Consider the following 24,905-nt stretch of genomic DNA (forward strand, 5'->3'; position numbering starts at 1 on the left):
TGTCACATGTTCCAATACTTTTGCTCACATGAAAAATGGGTGGGTTCAAACAAAAAGTGTTATCTTCTAAATTGTGCATGAGATCCTGATATAGGATACACTGTATAGGATATATAGTCAGAATTTGCCTCACTGTTCCAACACTTGTGGAGGGCAGTCTATGTGCAGAATGTTGAGGATTTGTCAAGTAGAAGGGCAAAAGTTTTACTAATTTTCAATGTAGTGGCTAAATGATGGAGCCTTTCCATATCTGTGTTGCTGCCAGTAATGGTTCTATCACTGAATTGTTCCTTCCCTCAGCCAAGGGCACTGACTTCATACGATGACGAATGCAGGCTTTTGGACTTGTTGCCGACTGGTTGCTCCCTTTAATCGTCAGTCTGCAGCACCATAGGGCTCTCTTTCTAGTGGAAAACCGAAAACATTACATACTGATGGTTCAGATTTTTATTTTTAATATTCTCTCTGGTGGTGGATGCCCTGAAGCCTTGTGGTTTGCACATGTGGACTTATTGCTTCTTTTTTAAGAACAGTAAAGTTTTAACTGTTATTTAAAAGTGTAAATGTAGTATAGCGCTTGACTAAAGTGGATTTTTGATCAAAACATTTTACTTGCCGGAAAACCTGCCCATTTGTGCTTTGCATCTCTAAAAATAGGCAGGGTTTTTTTTGTTTTTTTTTCAGAAAACACATTTTATTTACTGTTTTGAATTTGTTGAACTGTGACCTTTACTCTTAAATGCCCGGATGCACATTCTGTGTCCGAAGGTGACTTACCAATCACCACTCGATCACACCCAAGCAAGCGTGTGACTTAAGGAAGCAGGGGACAACTGAAGCACCAACTGCAAAATCTACATCAAGTTAAAATGGAGGGCGGGAGAAGCCAAAGTACTTGTTGTCAAAAACATAAAGGAACTTGGACGAAAATTCCAGGTGACAGCATCTCGGAGACTACAAGGAAGCAAAGACAACAATCGGCAAAATAACATAATTATGCCAAATTCTACAATATTAACAAACATTTAATTTATTGAGTGATTTCTCAAATTATATACAGAAAAGACTGAAATTGTGTGACTCATTTACATTTTTTACTCGCGGTTCGAACATCGCTTCCTCACCATCGTGTTTTTTTAAAAATAATTATTAAATGATCAATGTTTTGTGGTTGACTATGGCCTATTATTAGTGAAAAAAATGCATATTTAAGCAAATGTTATATATTCCTGTCTTAAATAAAACATTTTAACATAAAAATGTTCTAATAAACTAAAATACTAATGCAGTTTAAGGCAATGCAAGACGATGAACTGTAGTCTACTGGCCACTAGGTGTCACTAGTAACACACACCAGACTTCCTCAATGACAGGCTTTTATTATTTTTATAGTTATCTCAACGGGCACAATAATAATAGTCATTATGATCATGATAACACGGGCTACTGTTGTGGCCGTACTTCAGCTAAAACATTTAACGTCTTAAATGGAGTATTTTCTCGGATTATATCTACTATATTGAGTGATATGACTGTAAAGGTGACTATAGGGGTGTTATTTCATGTCTAGAAGGCTCTAATAATGGTGAAAATCGTATTTAGAAGGTTTTCTATGCACCAACTACAAATATATTCCATATATTAATATTGAATCCTACAAATTCACTTATTGCTGTCGGGTCTGGAACAAATTAACCGTGATAAATGAGGGATCAATATATATCCTCGATGTTTTTGATTTACTTGTCTTAATTATTCCATCCATCCATCCATTTTCTATATCGCTTCTTCCTCATTAGGGTCGGGGGGGGTATGCTGGAGCCTATCCCAGCTGACTTCGGGCGACAGGCGGGGTACACCCTGGACTGGTCGCCAGCCAATCGCAGGGCACATATAGACAAACAACCATTCACACTCACATTCATACCTATGGACAATTTAGAGTCCATGAGTCCAACCTCACCTGCATGTTTTTGGGAATGTGGGAGGAAGCCGGAGTGCCCGGAGAAAACCCACGCGCACACGGGGAGAACATGCAAACTCCACACAGAAATGCCCAGGGCAGAATGGAACCCAGGTCTTCCCGATATCCAGGCTGTTCCTGTATTGGCCAACCTGCTAACCACTAGACCACCGTGCGGCCCCGTCTTAATTAATATCTCCACTTATTCTAATGTATTTATAGTCATTACTAACAATGTTGTACCATTTTAATAATTTTATTAAATGTTATTTTTATCCTTATTTTTTTAACTCCCCCCCTTTAACACTGCATAAGATTTGTAGTGTCAGTTTTTTTTTTTCCACACAGTACGTGAACAAAATGTAAATGATAAAATGCAAGCAAGCATTTTTGGAATGTTTTGACGGGCGGTGTGCAAAAAATGGCAATTTTTTTTTCCAGCAAAACAAGAAGACCGGCAACTTTGATGTTGTACTAGTTTTTATTCTTCAACTTTAGTAAGTCACCTTCAAGCGTCCCTTTCCAACTTTTATTCACAACGCAGCTGGACTGAATCTGAAGTGATATGCACTTGAATGTTGACTCCTGCAATTTAGAACCGTTTTTGCTCTCCACACCATTGACAAGCTGACAAAGGCACTCAATCTTGCATTAACTGTGAAATGCAAATGAGTAATCGTATAATATATTCGGTCCCAAACCGCTAAAAGTGTGCTGAGAGACAACAACAACATTCAGTAAGGTAATTTTGTCGTCGCCTTTACATGATGTCATCCTTGCGCCTCACTCTCCAGGCGTGACGAATCAACTTATGCTGAAATATACTGCTACAGTAGCTACTGCGCCAGCACCTTTTGAAAACGTATTTGGATCACTATTACCTTGGAATACAGTAATCCCTCGCCACGTCACAGTTTGAATTTCACAGAATTGAATTTTACTTTCAAATGTTACATATTTTTTGCCCAAATGAAGCATTTCAAGGTTAAAAATGCCCAAAAGAAATACAAATATAAGGCATTCAGAAAATACATTCAAAGATTGTGATTATATGTTATATTCTACACTGGTCACTAGGTGTCGGTAATGTTATTGTAATGTTCGTTGAGACGCACAAGCACCAGACTTGATCACCGGAACAACAGGCTTTTATTGCACAACAGGCACAATAATCCCTAACACGGACTACTGATGCGGCCGTAGCCCACGCCAAGATAAAACTGAACACTGAACCCTCAACGTCACTTCCTGTCCACCACCCACTCAGCTTCCCTTGCACCGGAACACATTTAAAGCAACACACACAATTTATGTCTTACTTTCTCTTATGTCTACTATATTAAGTAATATGAGTATGGGGTGCTATTTCATAATATTAAACATGTATGTAGATGATCGTGAACAGGTTTTCTCTGCTCTATGAAAATATTCCACTTGTAGACAAGGACTCGTACTTGGCAGAAATTCACTTATCACGGTTGGGTCCCAATAAAGGAGGGATTACTATACGATTACTTTGGGCTACAATCACACTTCCGCCTGGCCAACACTCATGAAAGTCTACAAACCAGGATGGTTCTGGTAAGTAATGGTGAACACAGCAAAACAATAAAAATGCCAGAGTAACATAAGAACTAAGAAATTTTGAACATGTCCAAAGTTTGCAGTTGCCAGCGCTTATCTGTCGAGATACGTCTGTAGACCAGCTGAAAAAAAAAAAAAAAAAACATTTTAAAAAGTCCAAAAACATACGCGTTTGTTTCTCGGAATTGTTAAACGCCGCAGTGAGACAGAGCAACTTTCAGTGAGTGAAGTATGAGGTAGCAGCAAGGGCTTAGATGAAATGTAAAAAAAAAAAGCCATTGGAGTGTTTCCTTCAGGCCGAGGCATTCATATTAAAATAGCTTTATTCTCCATTTTATTTGGAGTTATTTTATTCAAGATCAACCCCTGGCTTTGTCTGTTAAAATGAGAATTAAAAAAGGCTATCCCACTCATTAATAACCTTGTGCCTTAGTTAATCATTTGGATCTATCTTACAGTGTGTGATAAAGCGTGAACAATTTCATTTTAGAAATAGGTGAGTTTAAAATAAATGTTGAATTTGGGCATGCACCACCACACACATTCACCACCAGCTCAGTGAATCATCTAACCCACATTCTCTCTCTCCTCCTCCTCTGCCCACAGCCGTCACCTTGCGAATGGTGCCGCTGCGAACCAAATAACGAGGTGCACTGTGTGGTGTCCGACTGCGCCGTCCCAGAGTGCGTCAACCCAGTGTATGAGCCGGAGCAATGCTGCCCCATCTGTAAAAATGGTAAACACTTAAAAAGTTTGTACACACACTCCATTACCCGTATCTGTGCTGTCTGCGACGTAGAATAATCCCATATTCTGGGGGAAGTGGCTGTAATAGATGTATTATGAATTGGAATTAATACCCCAGGCCCACTGGACAGTAATGAGTGGTAGTCATTTTAATTCTAACTGACACACTAAGCAGAGTATACATTAGCGTATTGATTAAAGTCATGGTAGAGGGATGGGTAATGGGTCTTTGGAGAGGCATTTACAGTATCTCCCAGTGGCCCAGTGTACATTAGCCAATCTCCAAAATTAGCATGAAGGATAGCAACTTGTTCACTGTTATTTCACAAAGTTAAATTGGGGTAATGAATGCAATAAGGTGTACACAAATAATGGTATTACTGATCGCATTCCCCAATTTATGTAATTTGTTCTAAGAAGGTGGAAGTTTCAGTTTGGGTCAGTTACCCTCGGGTCAAAGAGCCAATACCTGCTTGGAAAGTAAATAAGAACACTTGATAAGTTAGAGTGTTGATGGCATAATGTTTCCTCTGTAAACGGCTTAAACCAACTTTAGATTGTTGTTCGAGTTCTCAGGGTATTGAATTGATGGCAACTGGACTGTTCAGGTTGTCTTAGAAGACGTTTCGCCTCTCATCCGAGCAGGCTGCATCACTTGATGCTCAAAGTCTAGATAGGACAGTTCTAGTCAGTAGACTAGAACCTTTTCAGATTAGGGGCAAAACGTCTTGCAAGACAACCTGAACAGTCGAGTTGTGATTGAGTCAATGCCCTGAGAATATGATTCCCTGGTTGAACGAAAATATTTGCAGTTATTCTCATGGCATTAAATCGATCGCAACTCGACTGTTCAGGTTCTAAGACAACCTGAACAAGCCGGTTGCGATGGATTCAAAGGACCGGACTGCTAACCTTGAACAGTCCAGTTGCGATCAACTGAAGCCATACATTCTCAGGGCATTGAATCCATTGCAACTGGACTGTTCAGGATATCTTAGAGGACGTTTTGCCTCTCATCCGAGCAGACCTCATCAGTTCATGCTCAATGACTACGTGGGACAAACACAACTCTGACTAGATGGGACTCTAGCTCTAGTCAGACTAGTGTTTGTCCCACCCAAAGTTACTAAAATTCCATCCTGGATCTCCAGTGTCCACACTGTCATCTGTAAGCAATCCAGACCAGATTAATTGCATCCACGCTTCGGCACTCTGTCCTGACCTGTCTGCACGGGTCGCTGTAGGAACCACATAGGCATCACTTTGTACGCTGGTGGTTACAACGCGTGCTGTCAAGTTGTGGTGTTGGCCTCCTCCGTCACTGTGCTTGTGTGCCGCGGTGATACTGATAGGTTGAGACTGAGACAAATACAGTAGAGCCCCGCTTTTCACAGGGGTTACCATTCCAGAGCCACCAGTGAATGGCTGGAAAACCGCGAGTGCTTGATAAAAATGCGACGCCAATCAGTACTGTAACTGCACCCAACGATGTTTCTCTGAATCTCGGTTCTTCATTGGTGATATGCGTGCTGCGCGCGAGAGCTGATAGCCATGCGACTTTACTAACTTTACTTTAATAACCTCATTTCTGTTGAATGATTTATATCGAAGATAATCACTTCTGCGCACCATCTCTGTATTTCGGGCTCACCGACTCCTGAAATGCCATTCAAAATTTCAAGTCAGATCGTTCTCATTGTCAAGTGGCGGATGCCCTCTAGGCCCCCGACAATGTCACTCATTAAAATTCATGCTGAAGTTTGTACCTTTTCTCTCTGCGCTCCCTCCTCTTGCTTTGTAGAACTGTGGCGCTCATCTGCATTTGTGTGCTATAATGCATCCCTCACCTCCAGGGCACAAAAAAAGTGATGTGAAATGAACTAATTGGTTAGTGATTGATTACAAGACTATCTCACTGTCTGCTCTCTGGCAGCACATTATTCAGTCCTTGATTCCAGACAGTTGTGCATACCAAAAAAATGATAGGAGGTCAGAGAGAGAAGTGGTGATTTATATGAGGCTTTGAACAGATAACAATGACGGGTATTTTCAGTCGTCTCCCAACAGAGTATTCTTGTGAGCGCTGGTGAGTATTACCATTGGCCTGCCAACAGAATATACTTGAGCCGCCTGGAATTGTTCGGGCTGCATATACGTTAGGTGCCAGTCTGTCTAGCATTGTGGCCTTGTTTAAGTTATATATATGCAATACTCCGTCACCCCTCAAAATAAACCAAAACATCCCTTATATCGCCCGTATCCCAGAAAACTGTAAAGTACAGTTCAAATAGGGACGATGATTACCTTTATTTTGGGGAAGCGTATTTGAGTGGAGGCCATTTATTAGCATATTCAATACTGTAAGTCAAGTAGCAAAATATAAAAGGGAGAGAAAATAGATGAAATACTGAGAAACTTCAAGAACCAAGGCAAACTGGGTGGAACTAATAAAGTGCATAGCTTCCCGGAACATAGATGTGGATGCACACAACACTGCAGAACATCCATTTGTCACAATTCTAATGGAACGCCAATTTCCGGAAAAGACGCCATCTCCACATAATGCAGCTAGGCAGACTTGGTGGAACCAATGAAGTGCATAGTTCCCCACAGCATAAACCTGGATGCACACAACACTGTGGAGCGACCACGCATCAAATGGTCCTCCGGAACAGTAATTGTTGGAGAAGACGTTGTAGGATCATCTTTAACATTGTGAGGCACATTGGGTGGAACTAATAAACCTGCGAAGTTGGCCAGAACATGAACATGGATGCACACAACATTGCAGAGCGACAACATGCCGCCTCCACATTTGGTCAGACTCCATACTTGAATTTATCACAGGCTGTTTATGTGCCTCGATATTTGGCATATTTGCTATTTGGATTAGCAAAGGGACTCAGCAGTTCACTCTTTGATGTGAGTTTGTGTCTATTAACTGAGGTAATGACTGATGGGAAAAGGAGGCATAATAGAGGCATGGCTATTTGAGTGAATTCCAGAGTTATGTAAAAATATTTTTTAAAGAAATCGTACAGACTTAAGCTCTTCTTTGTCTTGGTTCTAGTGTTGCCAGACTACGACACAAGTGCAGGCATAAGATAAATGGCCTTTTCAACAACTACTCACATTTTCTATCTGATGTTTTCTTCTTTTATGTCACGCTGCTTCCTCTCTTTTGTCACAATGGTGACTACATACTGACTTAATAACACACACCCTAACAGGCCTACCGAAGCTTCTTGGCGAGAGATAATCCATCCTGAAAGGACACAGTGACAACCCTTGGCATTTAAGGGTAGGCCTGTCATCTCTACTCTCCCTCGGGGGTGCCAGGTCGGGCTCTGGCAGAAAAATAAATCTCAATGCGAGTGGCCGAGTGGTGTGTGTGTGTGTGTGTGTGTGTGTGTAGGGAAGAGCATAATGAGGGCTCTAATGCTCAAACATTTGGGACAAAAAGGCAAAAGGACAGAAAATGGACCCCAAAAAAGGATGCAATAGTTTGCAGGTGTGGTGGCCAGGTGTTGTTTCCTCTTTCAGCCATCAGTTCTCATTGCCTTGTGATATATGGAAATCATACTGAAACCCGCGAGTACTCGACAAAGACTCGAGTTTTACTGACTCGTGGGTACGCAAAGAAACGAGTTTCACCGACTCACTCTGTACTCAAGAAAGGCTCAAGTTTCACTGACTCACGAGTACTTGACAAAAACTCGACAGCAACAGATCTGGTCCTTGCCTCAAATCAACTATGCATCACAGGTGCTCGACAAAGACTCGAGTTTCACTGACTCACTGGTCCACGATGACACCAGAGTTTCACTGACTCACGGGTATTCCACAAAGACAATTTTCACTGACTCATGAGTACTAGACAAATATTCAAGTTTCACTGAACCTTGGGTATTTGACAAAGAATAAAGTTTCACTGACTGACAGGTACTTGACAAAGATTCAAGTTTCATTGACTCATGGATTCCCAATAAAGTCTCGTGTTTCACTGACTCACGAGTATGCTACAAAAACTCAAGTTTCCATGACCCATTGTCGCTTGATGAAAACTTAAGTTTCCGTGGCTCACAGGTGCTCGATGAAGACACAAATTTCACTGACTCATGGACCAAAACCGACTAAAAAGGGTATTTGACAAAGATTTCAGTTTCACTGACTCACGGGGACTCAAAGATTTGAGTTTCATTAACTCGCAGGGACACGAATATTTGAGTTTCATTGACTCGCGGGTGCTCAACGAAGACTCGCGTTTCTCTGACTCATGAGTACTCCACAAAGTAGTATTAGAAAAGATGTCTCCATTTAATCCAAGGTCATTTTTAATATTGTGAGGGAGATTTTTACATCAGTCAAATGTAACTGTGATACAGTCAGTGAAGACAAATTTCCCCTTTGGGACCAATAAATCTAATCTAATCTTGCGATGATGGAAGAACATTGAGTAGTAGTATCATCGAGCTTACAAATAGACGATAAAGCGTATCACTTAACATTTGGTGCATATTGCATGAGCATGTCAACTATTGCACAGAAGACTCGACTTGCTCTTTTCATCTCTACTTTTGATTTCTATGGCAGCCCGTTTATGCGGCAAACTAATTGGGCCTAAATTAGTTATGCCCCAGGCTGGTTGCTTCCTCGTGGTGAGACAACATACAGTGCAACAGCGCCTGCTTGTTGAAGAGTGTCCTGTCTAACAGGGATTTTAAGCTTAAAAAACAGCTTTATCTTTGTCCGATTCTTGTAAATATTAAGACATCCGTCAATATTAGCAATGAAAGCTACCATGCGTACTGGAATTATGGGCCATCAGTTCTTTCTGTGTCTACTCAAGGGACGCCGGAATGTGGCATATTTTATGGACCAATTTAACAGACTAATTCAAAGTCACTGTTACGCCTTTTAAAACGACTGAATGGTTGACTAAAATAATTAAAACTGGGAAGTATTCGTGGCACCTGCTGGCTCATCTGTATCCAATCATTTCAAGGGAGAAATGTATTTTTGTGAATGGGCTGCACTATGGCCTTTTCATTCCGACTCATCGGATGTGATGAACCCCATCCTCCTTGCACAGCTTCCCCAAGCTGATTATCGTTCCCTTTTCCGTCTGTTTCTTCTGCATTTGAGCCACTGTGCATGGCCAAGCCAACGCCTGGCAGGCGACCATGCTTGCAGCGCTTTAGGATGCAAAGCACTCCACGTCCAGGGAGAAGAGGAGACTAACAAAAGAGCTTAAGTGTTGCAAAAACAAGCCCGTCGGTGCATGCCTGTGAAAAGATCTGCACATCTGCTCTGACTTTCCCTACTCTGTGCAGCTCTGTACATCCCTCCACCACGAGAAGCTCTAGGGAGAACCGCATCCGCTACTTGTCGCTTTAATTCCTCCTTTTCTGTCTCTGTGCCTTCCCTGGCAGGTCCAAACTGCTTCGCTGGATCGACGATCATCCCAGCCGGGATTGAGGTAAAAGTGGACGACTGCACCATCTGCCGCTGCCATAACGGAGATTGGTGGAAGCCGGCTCAGTGCTTGCGGCGCGAGTGCCTGAATGGCCAGTCGTCATAGAGACACTCTAGTGGGGATGGTGGATCAGCTCAGGCGAGGCCCTGCCTACCTACTACTGTTTTATATGACTGACAGGGCAGGAGCACAATTCCAGAACAATATGATGACAATGTCACAAACCTTCAGATGGGTTTGCCATGGAGATGATGATGAAACTGATCTCCAGTTTATTTCCATCATTTTCCCCGCATATTTTCAGAAATTGCTGCTGTCACACACAAAAAAAAAAGTGAACTCTTTCCTCACCACGGGCAATGAATGAATCATATTGATCAGTTCCTTTCGGTTTCAACCAAGGGACGGACGGAGAAAAGACATGCAAGCACACTTGCATGTGTTGCTTTTTCTTACCTGACGCTCAGTTAAAGTGGTCACCAATTCACTGTCAGAGCTTGTTTACAAGATGCACATCACATGGATATGTTTGTCTTTTGAAAATATGGCGTTGATTCACCAACACTTGTTACTGTCAGTTAAGCGGATCGCAAGGAAACCACGGAAAAGCTATTTGATTAATTCCACCTGCAACATTACAACCTGCTTGTGTTCAACTAGTTCAATAAACGTGTTCGTGGTAGTTCTGGGCAACACTGCCAAAATCCATTAAAAGATCTTAAAAGTCAGTTTTTTTCCCCCGCTTCCCCCTGTAAGAGTCAATCACATGAATGGTTTTGGCTAAGATTTGACACCGGATGCCCTTCTTGACACAACCCTGACCAGGAATCAATCAGATGCTACTAGGGATTTAAAATGCCTTAACAGCAGTGGTTCTCCATTTTTTTTGTCATGCCCCCTCCCGGGGTCGGAATTGAAATACTATTGAGAACGTGATATTTAGTATCTGTACAGACCACCGTATGAGTTGCTGGCACCAGAAATCTGCATATAATCACCTGATTATCCATCCATTTTCTTCCGCTTTCCCGGGTCTCGGTCATAGGCGCAGCAGTCTCGGTAGGGAAGCCCAGAATTTCCGATCTCCGGCCACCACTTCCAGCTGAACCAGGCCAGGTTTGAGACATAATCCCTCCAGCATGTCCTAGGTCTGCCCCGGGGCCTTCTCCTGGCTGGACATGCCTGGAACACCTCACCAGGGAGGCGTCCAAGGAGGCATCCGGACTAGATGATCAAGCCACCTCAACTGGCTCCTCTCGATGTGAAGGAGTAGCGGCTCTACTCTGAGGTCCTCCTGGATGATTTAGCTCCTCACCCTCTCTCTTTAGGGTCTGCGATCTTGTTCTTTCGGCCACGACCCAAAGCTCATGGCCATAGGTGAGCGTAAACCGAGTGCTTTGCCTTCCCGCTTAGTTCTCTCTTCACCATGACAGTCTGGTACAGCGACCGCATTACCGCAAACGCTGCGCCAATCCGGCTGTCCATCACTCCAGCCTTCCCTCACTCGTGAACAAGACCGCAAGAGAATTGAACTCATCCACATTGGGCAAAACCTCACACCCAACCCGAAGGGTGCAATCCACCCTTTTCCGGCCGAGAATCATGGCCTCAGATTTGAAGGTGCTGCTTATTAAAAAAAATGAGCTGAGATAATATCTGCTTTTCCCCAACAATTTCCAAGTTAAGTTCACTCACCGCCCCTGACATTTCACCACACTTCCCCCAGCACTTGAAAAGCACTGCCTGACAGTATAGGCCATTATTTCTGTCTGACTGTCATGGATGTTTTGTTTTTTTTCTTCAAGGTTCATATCCTCCAAATATCACCACAAACTATGTGTTTGCACTTGCAAACAAAGTAAAACGCGTGCCAGGAGCAGCCTGCTTCCATTTCCCTTAATCAAGCAGTATTCAGTGATAAATCCTCCAGCTGGGTGCTTGGCACTGCTGCAGCTTGCATGCTGGGAACTCTGAACAAGAAGTAGCAGACAAAAGAGGGACGCTGCAAATGCTTTTAAGCAGAATTAACATGCATATTGTCATCTTGAGCAAGCACTCGCGCTCCATTCCTCCTCAGTGTTTCAGGCGCAGAGTAGTCAGCCTGCGCCGCTAATGCCTTTACTTCCAAATTGCGAAAAACTCTTACCCCATTACGTTTTAATAGCTCTAATGTGGAGTGTTGTAGATGGGCGCTGACAATATTGTCTTAATACAGTACTGTGCAAAAGCTATTAGCATCTTTGTTTTAGCAAGGCTGTAATGACCACATGTAACTAAAATGTTACCCAGTATAGAACAGACCTCCACCAAGGCTTGCTTATTGACAAAAAAATGGGGAAAGAAAATGTACCGCCTCATATTTGCGTCCATTTTATAGTTACCAGGCTAGTTCCTGGTTCATGGACAATGACAGATGAGCAGTTTGCAGCAGCTTTATCCAAATCCTCACCACAATTGAATATGTTCTTCCTGGTATAGCGGTACCTCGGTTCTTGATAGGATTGGGTTTTAGGCGGAAATTATTCCCAATTGTTCGCACACTGTCTCGTGCGCCTAACAAACTAATCTATTTACCCACATATAATTGTAAATCAAGTGCACCCATGCCTTGGTGACCCAGTCTCTGAGAATAGATGGTTCTTTTCGAATTGGGACATTATAGACAGATTACCGGGGATCCTGTGTGGGTGGTTTATTTGTTCTTTGAACACACACAACAGCTGTGTGTGTATGGAGGGATGTATGTCCTTTCTTCCTCCTATGAAGCACTGTGTTAATATTTTTGGGTGTCTGGAACAGATGAGGGCCGCACGGTGGTCTAGTGGTTAGCACGTTGGCCAACACAGTAACAGCTTGGAGATCGGGAAGACCTGGGTTTGATTCTCCCCTGGGCATTTCTGTGTGGAGTTTGCATGTTCTCCCCGTTTGCGCGTGGGTTCTCTCTGGGTACTCCGGGTTTCTCCCACATTCCAAAAACATGCAGGTGAGGTTAATTGGCGACTCCAAATTGTCCATAGGTATGAATGTGAGTGTGAATGGTTGTTTGTCTATATGTGCCCTGCGATTGGCTGGCGACCAGTCCAGGGTGTACCCCGCCTGTCGCCCGAAGTCAGCTGGGATAGGCTCCAGCATGCCCCCGTGACCCTAATGAGGAAGACGCGGTATAGAAAATGGATGGATGGATGGAACAGATGAATTGGATTTGCATTATTTGTAATGGCAAAAATGTATCCGGTTTTCATATGTTTCGGTTTCTGTCCGGACTTTTGGAATGAATGAATGATAAAAACAGAGGTTCCACTGTATTTGGTTTTATATTTTTGGCAAAATCCAGGAATTTACTGTTTTACTTAACTAAACTGCAAAGTTAGTGGTGGACTAAGACTAAAAATGATAAATACCCACCATTAATCCAGTAGCGTCGTATCATCTATCAGGCCAGTTTTTTTCCTATTTCCCTATAATCCCTTCCTGTTAACCTTTTAGGGCCTGTTCATGGCTGCTGATGGATCGTCTGCCTAATAGCAGCATCTGCCACCCTGTAATGAGCTAGAAGTGAGCATTAGATAGAGTCCCATGACTTAGGAGGGGTTCGCAGTCGCCTGCACACACACTGCTCAAGCTGCATCAGTTGATGGTGGGGGGAAAAAAATGGTGAGGTTCAATCTTGGGCAAAAAAACTGAGCTACGTTCATATCCATTATTAAACAGTGGTGATTTACTGTCTTTCCATGTAAAAAGACAGAGCCCATCAATCTGGCTAGAGGTCTGCAGACATCTTTGGTTTATCAATCACAACCATAGTGCTCCAGACATTTCAGGACCAATAAACCGTTATTTATCTTCATTACCCATAAGCAACCTTATTAGAATTCAGTCCACATACATGTGCTAATACAATTTGGAATTTGTCTACCAGGTTGCAAGAGAAAGACTGGACTGTGCGTGCAAGATGAAAAGAAAAGGCTCAGAGGCATCGCTCTCACCACTGATGGCTTTGAGCTGTAAAAAGGAAAATTCACAAAAAGGATTCTCTGCGGTTTCATGCAACAACACAGAAGGCTTCAACGTTAATAACCATCCATGTTCTACCGCTTATCCTGTTCAGGGTTACGGCATAACTTAGACTGATGGACCTGATGTAAAAAAAATATACTGCTTCTTTCATCAAAATGCGCCACCTAATGTAGTGTGCTGAGTTACGTACATAGACAACAAAACGGAATCCCTGTGACTGAGATTCTAGTGTCTGTATGACCAAATACGCACAACAAATTCTCAAGATCAACGACCAGTGTTGGATGGCATGTGTAACCGGACTTGTCCGCTACTGTGGTCAAACCACAGTCTGCCGAAAGAGATTCAAGAGCACTAGGCATTAAGCTAAAAGGCAAACTGTCAACTCGACATCTAGCACGACTCTCAAGGCATCAGGGAGTGAGGTTTAGTCACATAGACATCCCTACTGTCGTCCATTACGCTCACTCACTTAAACCTCACTCCCAACCAGGTCACAGCACCAGCGTAACCCAACTGGGCCGCCCCACAGTCCGCAGACTGAGAGTTGAGTAGCGCTAGCCAATGAGCTAAAAGCCAGAGCTGTCAACTCGATGGGGAGTTAGGTTTACTCGCGCAGCCATCCCTGCTAGCATCCGTTACACTCACCCCCCCAAAACCTCACTCCCATCCAGGTCACGGCACCAATGTAACATGACCCCGTAGTCCACATATTGTGAGTTGAACAGCGCTAGCCGATGAGCTAAAAGCCTCAGCTGTCAACTCGATGTCCAGCACATCTTAAAAGGACAACTGCACTTTTGGAATTTTACCCATCATCCACAAGCCTTATGTGAGACATGAACACACGTCTTTCTCTTCTCTGTGTGTTCCAGAGATATAAAAACAGAAAAAGAGACAGCACATTACTGTATGTAATGGCAGCCGCCTACAAAGACGGCTATTAAAACACCTCCAACAAGGTTTTATATACAGTACATGCAGTAACAGGTACATTCATGATAACATGTAAGACTTAAGTATTTTGCCGTATTTTGGGCCTTTTAAGCATTACCGGAACCTCCTTCTGTGAGCATTGATTTCACATAGCAACACAGAAAAAAACACCTACACCTAGTGTTAACTTTTCCAAACTCAAAAACACTGCAGCCCCTACAGTATATGTAGCGTTACCTTTTGGTGGTGGCCCGAGTCACTGTCAGCGTGGCGCTGACGTGCTTCGGGCGAGTGTGTGCTGAACTAGTCGCTAGCCGGCGAGCAATGTTGCTGTAGCTTGATTAAAATGCACGTCACATGATATGTAAATGGAGTGGTGGCGCTTTTTGGAGGGTTTTTTTTTTTTTTTTTTTTAGAAGGTTTTACAGGCAGAGTAAGTGTTTCCAATTGCATCCTTGGCTGTGTCTTTTTAGCAGTTTTTATATCTTTACAACACACAGAAAAGAGAAAGACGTGTGTCCAGGTCTCACGTAAGGATTGTGGATGAAGGGCAAAAATCCCAAAAAACTGCACTTTTCCTTTAAGGGACCGGAGAGTCACTTAGTCATCCATTATATGTGCAAAAGACTGAGCTCATGAGAAGAGGGTAGAAAGTGCAAATAACGTCATGTGGAGGCAGGATTCATATTCAATTCATCAATTCATGCTCAAAACATGTTTTATTTTTTTAATCATTCACGAAGACTAATTGGTATGTTTTGCAGGAGTCAGGACAGCCCAGAATCACAAGTTTTTTTTTTTTTCCTATGTGAATGTCATTTGATAACTTCTCAATTACAACCACAAGCTTGTTTGTGAAATAGGATGCTTAGGAAATAATCCGTTTCATGATGTTTCCATCGACAAAACTGTATAAAGTGTGCCTGAAAATGAGAAGAGTACTATATAGGATAGGAAGACAAACACTGTTAATATACAATCAGTTTTATCCACTCTGGGGGGCACTAAGGGTTATTTTGGTCTTTGTATTTTGAAGTCCATTGTGGGACATGGGGGAAATGTATAATAGACTACCGTAAGAGCATGCATGATTGTATGTGAACACATGCTCGCACGGGTTCACCCAAAGTTTATACAAGAAATATGCGGTACAAGTTAAAAACAACCCTTGGTGCTCCACACGTTGTTTCGATGTAAATAACTTTTCAATGTACCGTATGTGTATTCTGCAATGGACGTGGAACAAAGATGTATTATTCATCATGACACAAAACTATTTTGTTAAATAGACATGAAATGAAGTGTTATTCAACAAGACTTTCTGTCCCTTGTGATTACTCTGGAAGGTAATATTTCATATCAAAACACGTTGAAAACCATAAATGGCAATTTTCCCTTTGAGAATGTGTGAGAATGCTCATGCCAGGATAAAATGCCTGCAGAAGAATAGATGTTTGGGTTGAAAAGTAAGTTCTGAATAAAACTGAGTTAGATGATTAAAAGGCAGTGATTCCCAACCACTATGCCTTGAGAGATTGGCTGTGCTGCGGAAAATTGTCCAAATTTACTTAATTGGTTCACAAAATGATTACTTGCTACAAATGTATCTTTGTTCTGATACCAATACCATCCACGTATAGTGACAGAACACTCGGAAGGTTCGTACACAATAAAAACATAAAATGCTTCTGTTTTTGCTCCCATTTTTCATGAGCTGACCTCAAATCTAAAGCTTTCTCTCAAATATTCACAAATCTATCAAAATATGCCAAGATATAACATGCTAATTTGACAGCATGATTATTGAAGAGGTGTGTCTTTGGCTGGCCACTATAAAAGGCCACTCCAAAAGGTGTACTTTTATTACACAGCACTATGTCAAAGATGTTGCAAGTGTAGAGGGAGGCAGGCTGACTGCAGGAATGTCCACCAGATTTGCTGAATGTTCGTTTCTCTACTACAGTGGTCACCAATCTTTTTAAGCCAGAGATCCTTGGTCTGGGCTTGATGGCTTGGGGGGAGCTAGCCAGTGCATTACAACTGCCTTAAGGATCGGTCGTCAGCACCTCCGGGTTTCAGGGACTAGGCTCTGAGGCTGACCGGGTACGGGTGTGTTCCGAGATCAAAATGCATGCCTGTTGGTCACTGTCCGAGCGGGGAGGGCACTGGTGTGATAATGCATTAATTTTGTCTAATATTTTTCGGGATCAACAGGAAAAGACTTTGGCGATCCCTGCTCTACCATAAACCATCCCCAAAGGCATTCCAAGGAATTTGGCAGCATAGTAATCCCTCGTTATCACGGTTTATCGGTCCTTGATCAGACTGTGATAAGTGAATTTCCGCAAAGTACAACTAAATATTAGTAAATTGAATATTTTTGTAGTTAAGCACAGAGAAAACCTGTTTGACTAAATACATTCATAACAGAGTCCTGTAGACATGAACTAACACCCTAGAGTGACTTGTACACTCCATTATTCTGTTTAAACCACATTGCACTGGCTACGGGCTCACTGCAGGTACAAAATATGGCTGCTGCTAGCATAGCAAACTAACGAGCTAACTACTTAGCCACTCCAATGTAATTATTCCAAACTTAAGAAACTTTCACAGAAGGGAAGAAAGACAATGAAGACAAAAACTGACCACTTCCACACAGAATAAGAGAACCTTTTTTCCCCACTTGATTTCAGCTATGGTATGTCGGTCTCAGCTATGAAATGTTGGCTCGGCTGTGCTGGCTCAGTAGCCAGTCTCCATGCAGTGTGAAAGGTCATGTAATCCAACATCATGTCTCAGAACATTACTGATGCCTGGTGACCAGAATACTACATGACTTGTCTTATATTTTACTAATAGGCCATAGTCAACCACAAAACTGCAATATAGCAAGGGACGAGTGTACATCCAACTGGCCTCACACCGCAGGCCATGTGTAACCACGCCAGCCTCGGACCTCTGCATCCACCGTCTTCATCTGCAATAGTCCGAGACCAGCCACCCACACAGCTGCTGCAGAGATCGAAGCTCAGTAAAACTGCATTTTGGAGTGGCCTTGCATTGTGGCCAGCCTAAGGCACACCTGTGCAATAATCCGGCTGTCTTATCAGCATCTTGACATGCCACACCTGTAAGATGGATGGATTTAGACAGTTGTGTGAAGAAAGACAAGTACGCCTTTTGTGTACATAGAAATACAACACTGAGTTCAGCTCATGAAAGACGGGAGCAAAGAGAGTTCATGTGTTCGGTGTAACTGACATTTTTCCAATGTAAAATATGTGCCTTGGCTGAATAAAGGTTGGGAAACGCTGACTTCAGGCCAATGTGCTCTTTAAGTGTTTGCTATGATCTTTGCAGCGATGCAATGGCATTAATGCGGCTTCATTGCATCAATAGTGTTAATGTGAACGCTCATTTCTGAGCAAATACATAAATCAGAAAAACAGCGGCAGCATTCATGTCACATTTCAGTGTTCCACATTAATTAAAAGTATATTTTGACAGGCTGCAAGAGGAAAGTACAATATGTAAGATAACCGTGCTCTGAGAGTTCAAGGGCATCACTTGAGGTTTCATTACAAACACTTCCTTGCTTCTTATCATTGCACGCTCTCCTGCAGCACAGCCTGGACAAGGAAAGCAATTTTTGCAGCACAAAGCAATCAATAGTAGTTAAGAGCATCCTAATAACACAAGGCATCTTAAAACATTCATGCCCGCAGCCATGTGCTGTTGAATAGAACATACACAACATAATTATATTCTCTCTCTCTCTCTCTCTCACACACACACCCTGTTGACATAAACAATTCTTTATTTTCCTCACATTCAGCAAGAGTTATACATATATTTTCAAGGTATATATATATATATTCAAGGTGAAACAAATCTTATCAATTCCGTCTCATTACTGGCTGCACAGTCAGGAGATCGAGGGTTCAGATATCCATTTGGGCATCTATTTCTGTGTGGACCAGAATCTGCTTCATTTTCTGGAATATTTCCCTGCTGTTCAAATGCAGATGTTGACAGGTATGCCTATCCGGCTAATTTCAGGGGTTTTTACTATTACATCGGAGCCCAGTGGGGCACTACAGTTTCTTTTAATAAAAATACGCATGTCGTACAGAGTAAATCTGCATTCTTCGCCTCTTGGCCGAAACGCTGATTCGGCAGCTTCATTCCCCAACCAAACCTAATCTGTTGCCATTCGTCAGGAGTCGAGGGTCGGCAGACCCAGCAAGTTGCCATACATGGACTTCCTGAAGTTGTGAGAAATTCAAAATATCTAGTGAAAATCTCGGGAAATTCTCATACCAGATTGTTCACAAGATTAAAGAGTGGCTTAAAAACACGCTAGCCTCATAATATAGCACGTCCATACGAAGTACAACAAGAGTACAACATTTTAGATGTACAGGTATACTGTACATACATCTCAATAGTAGACCTTGCATCCACTGGACAAGTGTGCACATCTGTACAAAAGCACAACCCACATTCTTTAATATGTGTTTCATGATAAACATTTATCATATCAGGATACCAACATAATTAGTACAAATTTAAAAAGTATTTGATGATAAAACTGCAATTGGCTGGCGACCAGGTCAGCGTGTACCCCGCCTCTCACCCGAAGTCAGCTGAGCTAGGCTTCAGCATACCCACAACCTTTGTGAGGATAAAGCGGCATAGAAAATGAATGGATGGATGGATTGATAACAAAAAAAAACTATCCTGATTGAAGGTCTGGCACAGGTAGAAGCTGGAAGGCTGCGATACAGTCGATGATCCATGTGGAGGGAGCGGACCACACTTTGCCCCTTCGCACCACAGAAGGCTTGTAATGACTCTGGGGGTCAAAGATAATGTACTGGGTACAGAAGGCCTGGTCCGAGCCTGGCAGAGCGTGGTAGGCAGCCGCACTGAGGGTTTGAGTCACGTCGCTGTCGGGTTTGGGCTGCCGGCTCAAAAGCTGACCGCCTCCCTCGCGGAGCAGCTTGGCCAGCTCATCCTTCCTGGGTGACTTAAAGGCACCCAAGAGGAAGAAGTAACACCCATCGAAGAGTGGCGGGAGCTTTAAGATGACGAGATAGAAGAAATCCCTTCATTTGTGGGAACACTATCGTGGGAATTTTGACATGTTCTCGTTTAGCCATTATTTCACTATATTACGTACTTATTTTTGTAACATGCATATGCATTAGGTGTGGCGTGGAAAGGGTTACGGTTTTGTTTCTAAGCAATTAAGACTCATGCAGGACGTCAATGCTTATCTTTCCTAAACACAATGTGTGCGTGTATGTGTGTGTGTGTATATGTGGGCCTGCTTTACCAAGCTGCATCTGTTGATGCGACTGCGCTGCGGGCCTTCTCCTGCTTCGTGCTCATTTTCTGGCATCCGCTTGCCCGCCTGCAGACATGCCTCCACCCCTGGCATCAAGGAGAAATCAAAGCTACAACTAATTACAGTGACTTGAAAGTGTGTGACAGGGCTACAGAAAATGCGGGGACGACAACGCTAATGTTGTTTATGAGACGGAAAACGGCAAGTATTGGCAAACGGCATTTAGTTGACAGATATGTGCCCGCAGCTTGATCAAGTTAATGATGCGGCCCTTGTTTCAAGTGTCTCACGCTTCCGCAGATTTTGAGCATTGTCTTTTTCTGTCTCTTGAGAGTCAAATTAGTACTGTGTGACAGCCACCGTCGTGTTTTTCAGGCCACAAATCCTTTATCATAAAACAAAAGAGGAGACATCTGGAAACACCAAGTTAAGAGGGAAAAAAAAACCAATATATTCTAATGAACGGTCACTGTCACAAAAGTCTTTGTGGATAGAGCACTGCCAGGGGAAAATCTGCTGCGAGCTCCAAAATAGATGAGACTTTTGAGACTAGTGAGGAGGTACAATTTAATAAACCTTGCATGCAAGGAGACAAATCAACACAACCTGAAAATGTGACCTCTATACAGATGTCTGACTATTCATGCTGAAATGTTAATATTGGAAACAACATATGCTAGGGGAGGGGTGATCTCCCTCTCCTGTGAGGGACAGACACATTGAAGGTCAGACTCGCATGCCCAGGCACACAAGCCTATTTGAATCAGGTGATAAGCATATGGAGGACTTGTTTTGGAGACAAGAGGCCTCTAGCTATGATTATCCGCTCAAGGCTAGTCAGCGTGACATTAATGTGTACTAATGTTAATCAAATCTAACGGACTAATGGACACAAGACATTTTGTAAGTGCAATAAATATTTTCCCCAACAAGCACAGTACTCAATCACTGCACTATTTCTGAATTTGGGATTTCACTTTACAATTTATCACAATAATACCAGAAGGGAAATAGGCTTTATACTCCGCTGTGTTTTGTTGCACACCACAAACATGAATGCCTGCATGCAGGCCAGGAGAAATGTCAGCGTGACGTGTCGCGGAGGTAGTGACGGCACCTCGGAGCGGAGTTTGAGGGAGCTCTGTGCAAACGAACAACGTATTTCTGTCTGCAGCTGTATTTATTCAAACCTCACAACCAGGTACAACACATTACAACCACATCTAAATGGTAGGGCTGACAAACGATTAACATTTTTAATCAAAATAATCAGTTTTCAAATTAATGAATGACAATCACCATTTGCAACCGTGTGTGAAATGTTCCCTTTTTTAATGTATTTTATGAACAAAAGGATGAAATTACAGTATATATATATTTGTATGTATTAACAGCTCCAAATGAACTGAAAATTTAAGTCACGCTAAAAGATAGCACACATGTCTGAAAATTTAAAACACTAGTCTCTTTAATAGTAAGAGAACATTTTAATCACACTTTAACAGTGTTGTGAGTCACGAGGGGTTGCATTCAAAGACACCATGTAATGTTTTAAGCTGAATGCACTGTTTTGAGTGTAGATGTATTTTCTGGGATTTCCACGCATATTTAAATGCAGCAAACTGTACTTCCTTAGTAAGAGTTACACTCGGGAGTGATAAGAATATCCACTTAATGTTTTTCTTTGGTCTGTCCGTTTTTAGACCAAACATGCATGCATAATAATGTTGTGTGATGTTCGGAGTGTCCCTGAATGCACCTCGCTGTAGTTGAGCGACAATGAGGAAGTGTCATTCCGAGGAGGACTAGGGATGTGTTTTTGAGTTGAAGATACATATGGTATATATCAGGTCAGAATAAAGTTATAAAAGCGCGTCAAACTCTGTGGGGACGCTATTGCACCCCTGTCTGTCGTCAAAATAGATTTCATGAAAAAAAAAATCACTTACCGCCGTTAACACACTATTTTTGACAGCCCTAATAAATAATGAACTCACTCTAAGAGTCCAATAGGATTGGATTACCTCAACCATTTCCATTGCTGCTATATAGACCAGCCACTGTTCTGCTGAATAACTGTACTGTAATGTTGGTGTTGTATTTATTGTTTTGGTTTTTAATTTTGTATTTATTGTTGGTCTGTGTGATACCGCTGGCTTTAGAACAAATTGCCCCTTGAGAATAATAAAAGTTTACCTTGAGCTCATCTCCAAAGCACATATCACATCACACAGAGCAGAAGAAGAAGTGCATGGCTCACGCACTTGCATGCTCCTTTTGACCACTGCTTTTATTTACAGTGATCCTGACAAGAGACTTGAGCAGACAGGAGACACACAGAGGTTAATTGCGCCTGATGATTCCACCAAGCGCTACAGAGCTATTAGCATATTAACTAATTATTGTTATCAGGATTGAATGTATAAACACAAACCACAATCATTGCCTCTGTCGGTGAACACAGTGAACGGTAAGACAATAAGCAAATAATGGAAGCATGATCACAGCATGCCTGGAGTAAAGGATTTAAGGATTATGACTGTGTGCAATAGTTATTTTTTGATTAAACAATAGCGTAAAATTAACAAAAATTAATGAATATTTCTACTGGTGTAGAATTGTGAGGATATGTGATTTTTTTTATTTTGTAAAAAAATCTTTAAACAAGTTGGTATTTAAAGACAAAGCTTGGTGTTATTAATATCAACATTACAGCTTTTTCTCATTACATTATGCCTTTTTCTCTATTGTCCCCATTTTCTTAAATTTTATTTCTCCAATGGGCCGTGGACCACTAGGCCGCACTCCTGCTTTTATAGCTCTTAGTCAGGGTTAAGCATGTGATGTGACCACAACTCTCGTTGACTATTTACCTTGTTAACTTCCTTTGTATCGACCAAACAATGGTAATTAAAGAGAGAGGGGAGAGGTATTGCAGATGGAACTAACCCATGTGCTACAACTGTCATTTTTATTGCAAATGTTGTCGTTGAGAATTGAGGCCCGCTCTTGATTTTGTTTTTTGGCGGTTTGAAAAAAATTGCGTCCACACTGTGCTAGTTTAGTAAATAGTTGCATCCAGATGGGAACGGATCACTGAGTGAAGAAGCAACCACGTGACACAACAAACCATAGAAGAAGAAAGAATGCATGCGTATAAGCACGTCGTATGCCGCTTTCCAAGGCTCATCTATACTTACGAGAAGTGTAATTACCGCTGCGCGTCATTATGGAGTATAGGACGACAAAATATCATGAGAATGTTGACTGGGGTGAGTCATGTCTGTCGAAATATTCATATATTATGTTGGCTTGTCGTGAAAGCTCACTTCTGGACACGCGATGGTGCTGGGTGGGTGAAGTCGAGCTGGCGTTTTCAAATTTTCCCACTCTGGAAGCCGTTTAAAAAAAAAAAAAAAAGACCATTTCAGGGCACCCAGAAGGCCGTTTCCATGTGCACAAGAGGCTGAAACGATTAAATACTTTGTGGTTTTGACGTGAAAATGTTTCCATGTGGATAGACCCTGAGACAGTTTGATAGAGAAGGGGTAAATGTCATTCGAAATCGATGGGCCAATCTCTGAACGAGTCGTATGCAGACAGGAAGTAATTAACTACCAGTCGACCAATCACAGCCTAAACGGTCCACATCGTTTCAACGCTTTGCAACAAAATGCACACATGGAGAGCAGCAAGCGTAAGCAAGGGTCAAAATGCGTACAGCGTTTGAACAATGCATACATGTTGGCAGTTCTTTTGACAGTGTCAAAACTAGGGATGCTCCATCAGGGTTTTATGGTACCAATTTTGATACAATCATCCATGAGTGAGATCGTCGGATAGATACCAATCACATGGATTAACTGTAAATTTTCCTATTTATTTATGTGGTATTGGTCAGGCCCGCCGTTATTCAATTCCAAGGGCCCCTTGCAAATGTGTAATTAGTAAAAAAAATAAACATTTGGGTGGATTGTCTTTTTTTTTTGGCCGATCACGTGTTTTTGATGGAAAAAAGCCGATATTGATCCGTGGCCGATCGATCGGAGCATCCCTAGTCAAAACTGCATGATCTTTTATACAGGGAAAACATGTTGATGCAGAACATCTTTCCCATTCATCTGCTGCCGATCTAAGTGATCTCTCATTCTTTTGTTTTGCTTGCTCGCTCCAAAAATTACATGAAAAGATCAATCTATTGCCAGTGTGGAGCTGTACTGAGGATGTTGTCAGTGCAGATTAATAACATAAGGGCTAGAGGCAGGGTGAACAGCTTTTCTGGCCAAAAACTGCAATTATGACTTAGAATGTAAAAAGCTGTGTTATGTTATCAATACATCATGTGTGGGCCAACACATATGGTTTGTTTGGCAAAGGAGGGTAGGGAAAAAAAAACCAACCCACAAATGGTCCTTTTTAATTTAAAGTGGTAAGGTAGAGGAGTTTATTCTGGAAATCTGTGTATATTGAGATTTGTGATGATGGATCATATGTACAACTGAAGCTTCCTTGTGGTGACTGCATGTTGATGGAATCGGAAAAAAGCAAACCTATTTAACAGCAGTGGCGTACAAAGACAGGTGGCAATGACAGCTCAACTGCCTGATGTGAGGAAGCACACGCGCACAGACAGAAACAGAGAGAGTGTCACAGTGGCTGTCATGAGGGAGACGAGCTGTGTCGGCTTCTAGGCCTGTGGGGATGAAAGGGAGATACACCACCAACACCCTCACCACCTTTCCCAGCCGGTGCAATATTGTATAGTTACACAAGCGCAAGCACGTTGACATACAAATTTAAGCTCAAATGAATGGGCTGGCCTTTCTAAA

At 42.2% G+C, this 24,905-nt stretch overlaps 2 protein-coding genes across 5 annotated transcripts in view; one reads left to right on the forward strand and one right to left on the reverse strand.

Annotated features, from left to right (window-relative positions):
- vwc2l (von Willebrand factor C domain containing 2 like) overlaps window positions 1-23,874 on the forward strand; it is a 36,030-nt gene extending 12,156 nt beyond the window's left edge. For both annotated transcript variants that reach the window (XM_054787009.1, XM_054787008.1), the window contains exons 3-4: window positions 4,154-4,283; window positions 9,727-23,874. In XM_054787009.1, coding sequence (XP_054642984.1) covers window positions 4,154-4,283; window positions 9,727-9,875 — 279 coding nt within the window. In that variant the 3' untranslated portion in view covers window positions 9,876-23,874. The remainder of the gene's footprint in view (window positions 1-4,153; window positions 4,284-9,726) is intronic.
- bard1 (BRCA1 associated RING domain 1) overlaps window positions 723-24,905 on the reverse strand; it is a 40,112-nt gene continuing 15,929 nt past the window's right edge. For 2 of the 3 annotated variants that reach the window (XM_054787006.1, XM_054787005.1), the window contains 2 exons: window positions 20,065-20,162; window positions 18,359-19,806 (listed from right to left, as the gene is read on the reverse strand). In XM_054787006.1, coding sequence (XP_054642981.1) covers window positions 19,462-19,806; window positions 20,065-20,162 — 443 coding nt within the window. In that variant the 3' untranslated portion in view covers window positions 18,359-19,461. Of the gene's footprint in view, window positions 955-18,358; window positions 19,807-20,064; window positions 20,163-24,905 lie in introns of those variants that run through there. The other variant, XM_054787007.1, reaches the window with a different exon arrangement.

This window comes from Dunckerocampus dactyliophorus, chromosome 9 (assembly GCF_027744805.1).
Source record: "Dunckerocampus dactyliophorus isolate RoL2022-P2 chromosome 9, RoL_Ddac_1.1, whole genome shotgun sequence".
In the NCBI taxonomy this organism is placed as follows: domain Eukaryota; kingdom Metazoa; phylum Chordata; class Actinopteri; order Syngnathiformes; family Syngnathidae; genus Dunckerocampus; species Dunckerocampus dactyliophorus.